Below are 9,248 nucleotides of genomic sequence, written 5' to 3'. Positions count from 1 at the left end.
TATTTCAATCGCTGAGACTATTTCAAATATTATTTTTTCACATATAATGAAGGTTTTATAACTGTTTTCGCTTTTTGATTTCACAAATCCTTGCTTTAGCAACTATTGTGGTCTCAAAGTTCTGAATTATTTTAAGTGTTCATTGTCAAACAAACTTTACCAGTGTTTGAATTCATTCTTTATAATGTAAATTCAATACACTAGACGCTACATAGAGTGATAAACGTCTTGGAGACAAAAATGTACTGTGTAAAAATGCACTGACTGATTCCTGAAGTAATCATAAAGTCAAACAGACAGAAGACGATTAGTTGCAGTTAAATACATTTTTCATAAACGTTTTAGTGTTTTCACATAAATCCTGTAGAACTTAGAAATTAATTCGCTAGAGACTATAATTTTAATGTTTGAATTTCGTTCATACCTCTTTACACGTACCAGATCGACAATCCTATATTATCATAGGCATTAATGTGAATATTATTATCTTTTTTGTTGGAATGACGAGTCTGTTTTCCTTTCAATACAAACACATATTTTCGTCGCTTTTCATTGAGTTATTTATTGATAGCACATTTCTGAAATCGTACTCCTTTTGTTTCATAGTCGAAATTTTTGTACACATCTTTTCATTTCTACTACCCTTGTAACCTATTTTAAAACACTTCCGGTTAAATGCACTGGATGTTCGTCTACTGACCATAATATGACGCTTTAACTATATATTCTGTAATAAACATTATTCGTATACACAAATGTGCTGCCAGTCATTTTTCATAGTAAACCTTGACTAGGAAGATTGTGTATAGCCATTTGTCAAACCAATGTCTTTCAGCTTGTTATCACACTAAAGTGCTTCTATTTCAGTATCGTATTAATCGTACCAATATCGTCTAAGATTAACGAAATGAATTTTTACTGTGAGTAAGAAATAGTATTCATTTTGTTCTCCTACCATCGTAGCTTGTTGTATTCACTGGGAACCTCAAGTTAATTTACAATTAAAATGAATGAACAGTTATTCGGATAGTCACAATGTTATTGTTCACCCTCCCCTCTATAAATGAAAGTATGAGACAAAAGTAAGCACATAATCAAAAATCACCCAGTTCACAACTAATTGGTCTTAAGAAGTTTTCAATTATTATTAAACATACAATGAATTTAGGACTTTGGTAATCGATTATTCTTTCGTTTACTACAGCAGTTTCGGTTTTGTAACAGTTAGTATTATCTTTATTTCCAGTCTTCCTCTGTTAATAAATTATCGGTTTTAACATTTCATTGTAAACATATTACCTGGTCACACCTCAGTAACTGAATCATTCAAACGTAACGATTTTACATTGATCAACATTTGTTTGAATTCAAAAGTAATAATTTAAACTATTTTCCATTTGGTTTTATTGTATTGCGGATTGTCACATTAGATACATGGAACAACAAGCAGCCAATGATGTGAAATTAAACAGTGTTATAAACCAGTACAATCATCAACATCGTCATCAAACTTCTGAGACTGTCAATTCTGTTATTCATTCCACGCTAAAAAATAAACCGAATTTTGAAATGAAGTCAGAGACAAATGTGATATATAATTATAACACAATATCCAACTTAAGTATATGGGGATGTGAATTCGCTCCTACAGTACGTGAATCGATGAAATCGTGGAATTGTTCGGTACAATTTTGGTTGGCCAATTATTTTTATAGACGTTGCAAAGCTTCACGAAATATACGGCAAGTGATTCATTTGGGCTATTCATTCTATTTTTTCTATCCCTCATCAATTAAGGGACTCAACTGATGCCTGAATATTTTATATTACTAATTTATTTGGAATTTTTTCCTAATGTATTCATTATGCCTTGCGAATAAGTCATATATTCTATCAAGAATTAATAATACTGTTTAACCACACGAATCAAAATAATTGATTCAGTGTCTAAACCTGTTAAGGATTGATGATTTCTACCATTTGTACAAAGCTTTGGTTGTGGTCCAAAAATTTTTATTCAACAATCTAATGATCCGGACACTATTTAGTCTTGTTTTTTGATATATATATATATATATATATATATAATACCTGTGTCAGTTATTCTTTCCGTTCTTCTTTCCGTTCTTTTTTATTATGTAAATTTATACAGGACATTATGGACAATGCTGGTTAGTGCTTATTGGCATGGTTTACATGCAGGTTATTATTTATCCTTTCTGGTCATCCCACTTGCGTTAGTTGGTGAAGCAAGTCTAAAAAATTTAATGAATTTATGCGCTGATAGTCTACCAACTGGTAGTGTATCATTTATTTCATGGTTATTAAAAATGCGTGTTTTTGAATATTGTTGTATGGGGTTTTTGTTATTAGACTGGGAGACTACCATTGCTTATTGGTCTAGTATTTATTTTTGTATTCATATAATTTTAATTGGATTGATCATTTTCGAATCTTTTCTACGACTTATATTACCAGCTAGAGCATTTAAAATTGCACCTTCATTAAATTCATCTACTGTTTCATCATTATCATCTGATATGTTTATTGTTAATAATGACAAAGTTGGTGATCGATCATCAACGCTTCATTCTCATCATCGTCCTAATTATAAATCGAAAATGTAAATTATTGGATCTATATATATATTACATAATAATCTTTAACTATTATTTGATAATTATTAAACAATAAAAATAGCACTTTGTGTTTCCTTTTCTTCTTGTTTTAAAAAAAAAAAAGATTTCTTCATTATTTTCATTTAACAATGTTTATTTTATCCCCCTTCATAGATAATTACATAGAGTTAGTCATTTTTCCACTCTCTAAGTGTTATCTTGATATTTTGATTTAGATTTTATCAGTTTAATTGTCCTCTGTTTCATATTGTCAATTTATTTCATTCTGATATGTTTATGTTATATCTTGTGGTCGAATGGATACCCAGTTAATGTGTGACGTGATAAGACCTCCAATTAGAGAGCAGTGAATTATCGATTGGAATAATGACACACGAAAACCTTACGAGCAGTCTAGAGCGCTTATCGATCCTGCTTCTGCCTAGTCACTATTATTATCAGGACACAACAGTTTATTATTATTATCATTGAAATTTTACCGCTCTCTTGTCTGGTAATCACGAGAATATATATATGTCCATCATGGGAAGCGCTGTGAAGTTGTGGCTTTGTATTTTACAAAACAACAATATTATCAATATGAAAAGGATAATTATATGTTTAATTGTTTTTATCAGTTACTTTTTTTTCCTTTTCTTTTAATATGTTCCCTTATGAAATTTTGTTTCTTCAAAATACATTACTTTTTATACCCGCTAATTTTAAAGAAAAGTCTTCTCTAATGAACGAATATGTTTCCTACTAACAATGTAATTTTTACTATTATGTTCAGCAATTATTATATACGCATACATTTTTTTTTCCTGATTATCTATTCTGATATAAGAAGGGTTGTTTCAAATTAGATAAAGTAAAGAAAAGAAGAGTGAGAAGACTTCGAAAGAAAAGCTTTTTGCTTTCCATTTGTTTTCCTCTTTTAAAATTACAAACTTTTTAAATGAATACCTATGAATAATAATTAACGTATGTATATGTGTTACTTGTTCCCTCAGAGATAAATATCTAACTAAAATTTAGTGAAAATAATGGATTTCTTTACTTCGTTCTTGATCAGGGAATCAATACATTAAGTGTTTTTTTTTTAATGTGAAGGACTAGGAGAGATTGATGCATTTATTAATGGTGATTTACTTGTTGTACAAGAAATGCTTCATGTAGAAAAGCATTAACAAGATATATTGTACAAATTGAAACCATAATACTGATAAAAATTAGAAAATGGTGACGGATAAAAGGAAGCGTAGGATAATCTAATCAAAATTTGTAGAGCAACCATGGTTATTATTTCATTGGAACCAGCCTTCTCAATTTTACAGGTTTTAATATCGTGCCACTGATCCCGTAAATTTGCAGGTGCAATTAAAAAATTTTTTTTGGTTAGAAAGTAGGTTATGTTCATGGCAAATATGCAGAAGACGACCACTTTTATCCTTTATGTGATCGGAAAAATTTCATTGACTATCCAAACTATTATCAGTGCGTGGAACCCAGAACGTCTATCCAAATTTTTAGCTACTAACATGTCTACCACAGAAGTTTGACCGAAGCTACATATTTAGTGGTAGTACTCGGTCTATATTCCCGCCCCTAGTTTTGTGTTATCATTTGTGCGGAGAAACAGTAAGTATAATCCGATTGGTGGAGCCTTTAAGGATGGGGCTTCATGAGAGTGTGTCGATATAGTAACTCTAGCTTCATTGCCTGCCATATATTTTGGTATTTTCATCTTAAATCAGTCGAAAAGTTCAACATTTAAGAGGAATATCTTGTCCTTTGAGATGATCAGATTCAGTGTAACTCAGTTTCTCATCATTCACCAAACTAAATTTAATTTAATTGGTTATAATTCTTTTTATCAGAAGGTGCATAACTCCTGTCATATCTATGTGCATCATTCGAATTATCAGTTATTTCCTACGGTCTAGTCTTATGTTTTTCATAACCCTTACAACTGGAAGTGTAAGGTCAGATTTGTTTATATCGATTATGGTACTTTTTTATACTGTCTCCTGTTGTAGGATGTACTTAATTTGAAATTGAAGGTTTAACGTAAAAACTTTTCAGAAATTAATCATGATAGCTACTCACAATATGGGAACTTTCCACAAATTCTTTAAACGATAGTTGTTTCATATTCTAACTTTATGATGATATAATTTACGTAGTCAATATTGATTATCTCATCTGTAGTCTCATTACTTAATAGTAAATCAAGAAAAAGATGTCACTTTTACGGTTCAGATTAAATTCAATTATTACTAATATGTGTACAAAAAGAACAATTAGGTTTAATACCAATATTTCTTTAATTCATATGATATGGAAATTTATTTTATTGATCATGTTTGTTATATCAGCTGTTATCCAACTTTACAACATAATCTTTATATTTTGAACAGAAAATTGTATAGGTACTTTAGATGACATGTTAACAAATTTCCCATTTTTCTAATTTTCTATATTCTGGAAATAAGATGTCCAATATGCATATATATTGTTAAGTTGTATAGTTTTCACTTTTTCTCAATTATATGTAAATATTATTTATTTAAACACATAAATATTGATACAAAGGGGCACCACATATATATGCGCCACACAAATCTCATTTGATTTGCGTGAGGGCTGTGATACTGCTCACGTGACCAAACTGAAGCAGGTGGTTCTCTTAGGGGACCACACTCGGAGCCATTGACCTAAAGATCTGATCCACAAGACAGTGGAGCATCGTGAGGAGATGCAGTCCCATGGTAGACGGTGACCAATGATTGATTCATACGCCATTTGTATCCTCAGGATACTGGAGCCCATGTGCACCATTGGTTTGGAATCGGGGTTTTCCAACTCCCCTAGGTGAACTCTCCGTGTCCACCAACCCGGTTAAAGCGCCAGGCATTCGCTTTTTGTCCTCTCAATTTCGTAAACAACGGTGATGCCACGAGAAGGCAGTGAGTAGGATTTCCCTGACAGAGGCTATATACGCGTGGCCATGTGAGAGCATTTGGAGAGGGAGAGTGGACTCTCTCCACTCTCGGCCGTACCAGGGCATTCGGGGGCGTATGTAAATATATCGGTTATTGAATTTTTTTAAAATCTTGTCATCATGTTTAAGAGAATTTGAATGATTTTATACTTACAATCATGATGAATTGAACAATCTTCAAACTTGACTTCAAGTCACAATAATTTTATTGTTCAAACCAAAAATAAAGAGTAACATCATCGTATTAGAATTGTAGAGATACATTTCGATCATTCACTTGTTTGGGGCAATAAGTTTCTACAAAATGATTTATAAAAAATTAACGACATGCTTTTACTATATTAAGCAACTCTTTAAAAAAGTGGTTGTTCGAATCCTTCACATTGTACCTACAAGTGTACGATGAGATATCTTGCACTGTAATTTAATAAATCGTTCCGAAGTTAACATGAATTTGTAATGATTTTACTAGTCGATGGTCAATTTATTTTATAAAGCAAGTAATTGAAATAATTCATTAAACTGTTAATTTCTATTTACTCGACCGGTTTCCATATTAAATGACGAGTAATGTACTTTAACAAAGACCATATATTCCTTCTTAAGATGTTTGTACTTATTTAAACGAAAGCAACATCAAAACATTGGTTTTCTATAGTAAAGGGCGATCTAATGTTTTCTGTGGGGGCTGATGAAATGCTTAACGAATTTTAGATACAGGATATATATTATATATATGTTCTATTGCTTTTTAAGAGTTTTCAACGACTGAAACCCTTCACTTAAAACTAAGATAGCAAAGTGAATAGCGCTCCATCATTTACAAGTTAGCTTCAGGGAATCTATTCAAAAAAAAACGACTGCATCTATAGTCGTAATTTTAGCAAAATCATTTACAAGAAGTCATCTAAATAATAGTTTGCATTGTACAAGTCAAAAACAAAGGTTGGTTCAGAATAATATGAATTGATTTTATTTCTCTAAGTTCTCAGCTACTTACAACTTATGATATTTGAAAATCTAAGTTATCACAGATATAGACATATAAATAAGAAGGTGATTAGAAATAAATATGTGTACCATGATATAGTGAAAATTCCATTAGAGTTAATAAGGTCAAAAACTTTTGTTTAAGATAAATAAACAAATGAAAACTGCATTGATAAGAATTTATCCTGAAGCTAAACTGGTTTTTTTGTCCAAAACAACGTGTTCTTTAATACAATCATAGATCAATAAGTATCCCTTTCATGTTACCACCAACTGTGTATACAAGTTCACATGTATCTGGCAAAGTAGTTACACTGGTGAAACAGAAAGGAGGGCCTACGTCCAATTCAAAGAACATATTCCAAAAAGTCTAAGGTCAAATGGATTAAAATTCAGCAGTGCTATCTTGATACGGTACGTCAAGTGGATACACTGAAATCTTTCAAGGCGATTAATAGATAATCGAATTCCAATCTTCTGAAGCTATAGAGATAAAACGTCTTGAACCAGATCTGTGCGTCCAGAAAAAAATGGTAACGAATCTTTCTTTTCCCTAGTAATATAGCTTTTTTATTGCAGCACCGAACATCTCAACTCTCACGAGTTTTGATTGCGTGATTGTCATTTTTCTTTAATTCATTCGAATTGACTGATCCCAATTCATATCCTTCTTCATTACCATAAATCTGTTTCCAGTTACTTCATTACACAATTATGTGATTGAGAACCTAGTGAAATAAAATCAATTCATGTTATTCTGCATCAATCTCTGTTTTGCTCTCTTCAAAATAATAAAGCGAACTATGTGCGTGAAGTTTGCATTGTGTTCGTTTGAAACGACTAATCTATAAATAGGTAGTATATTCAAGAGTTCTATTTAACTCATACTTGTGCTACACTCTACATTGATAATGACCGATTAAAATATTTGGTAGTGCTTAAAAATAGAGCGATAACGTCAAATTAGCTTGAACAGATATATCATTACAGTATAATTATTTGTTAATTTTAAGAGAATATTTAATTAAATGTAACTGAAGGATGCTACATTTTTTGGACCTACATGCCTTTATTACTTTACACAACTATTTCATATAGATAACAGTTTGTCACTATAATTCCTGATAAATAATTAATAATGTGAATTTGTGAAAGCAATAATTTTTGTTTAGTTCATGACTAATTATTTCATTTACTTGCAGTAAAACTGATAATAGTGAAGTTTAATAATTAGATATATATGATTAAACGTCTTAGCTCATGGTCTAATACTAATATTTCACAATCATGCTAACACAGACATACTTTCTTCCATCATTTCTAAACTGTTTAGCTAAAGATCATGTTTATTCTATTCATACTCTGCTAGAAGCGAATTTCCCCCTCCATTAATTTATTGATTATAATGAACGAGACTGAGATAAAGAAAACATAGAGATGACATTACCTAAACTACAGTCTAGCCAGATGGTCGGGTATTCAATTTACTGCCCCCAAATGCCCTGGTACGGCTGAGAGTGGGGAGAGTCTGCTCTTCCTCTCCAAATGCTTTCACATGGCCACGCGTATATAGCCTCTGTCAGGGAAATCCTACTCACTACCTTCTCGTGGCATCACCGTTGTTTACGAAATTGAGAGGACAAAAAGCGAATGCCTGGCGCTTTAACCGGGTTGGTGGACACGGAGAGTTCACCTAGGGGAGTTGGAAAACCCCGATTCCAAACCAATGGTGCACATGGGCTCCAGTATCTTGAGAGATCAAATGGTGTATGAATCAATCATTGGTCACCGTCTACCATGGGACTGCATCTCCTCACGATGCTCCACTGTCTTGTGGGTTAGAACTTTAGGTCAAAGGCTCCGGGTGTGACCCCCTAAGAGAACCACTTGCTTCAGTTTGGTCACGTGAGCAGTATCACAGCCCTCACGCAAATCAAATGAGATTTGTGTGGCGCATATATATGTGGTGCCCCTTTGTATCAATATTTATGTGTTTAAATGAATAAATAAATAAATTCAATTTACTCAACGACATATGAAATATACAAAGCTTTTATCAACTATATTACACTTAATCGATACGTCACGGAATTTTCCCGTCGAAAAACGTTTGGTAAAAACAGTAGAAGGCTGAACTAACTGTCACAGATTATAATTTATCGGTATTAGGATATCTATTGATACATTAAATCTTATAATTTCATATGTGAAGATTTATTTTTAAATCCATATACTTTCCAAAAAGTTAGATAATAGTGAATATTTATAATGAATTGTTAGAGTATCTAGAAATTGTCTCATCGAATTAATTTTAATAACTGTATGAGATAAAAAAAATTCGGGAAATCTAAAATCCGGATCTCTCAAAACAGGGGAGGTGTTGTATCCCGTGGATAATTATGAATGGTAACTTTGAGAATTATCTATGGACCAATATGATATGTATATTTCCTATTGTATAGTTGTTAAGTAACTAAACTACTCATATTCGTACCCCTTTTATTATGAGCTTTATTTTGACCCATAGACTATTATAATACGATTCACCATTCTTTAGTTATCTCCAGCCTATTGATTACTGTTGCCCCTATTCACAGCTACATTTGGCCAAATCTTGTACAAATGTTATTTACTAT

The 9,248-nt window shown here is 31.9% G+C and overlaps 1 protein-coding gene across 1 annotated transcript in view; it reads left to right on the top strand.

Moving 5' to 3' along the window:
• Positions 1-3,188, top strand: part of Smp_157930 (putative leukocyte receptor cluster (lrc) member 4 protein) — an 8,412-nt gene extending 5,224 nt beyond the window's left edge. Inside the window, exons 6-7 of the mRNA XM_018790140.1 lie at positions 1,431-1,694; positions 2,153-3,188. Coding sequence (XP_018655513.1) covers positions 1,431-1,694; positions 2,153-2,627 — 739 coding nt within the window. The 3' untranslated portion in view covers positions 2,628-3,188. The remainder of the gene's footprint in view (positions 1-1,430; positions 1,695-2,152) is intronic.
• Positions 3,189-9,248: the final 6,060 nt, after the last annotated feature.

The sequence above is a fragment of the Schistosoma mansoni genome, chromosome W (genome assembly GCF_000237925.1).
Source record: "Schistosoma mansoni strain Puerto Rico chromosome W, complete genome".
In the NCBI taxonomy this organism is placed as follows: domain Eukaryota; kingdom Metazoa; phylum Platyhelminthes; class Trematoda; order Strigeidida; family Schistosomatidae; genus Schistosoma; species Schistosoma mansoni.
This window is presented reverse-complemented; position numbering and strand designations above follow the sequence as displayed.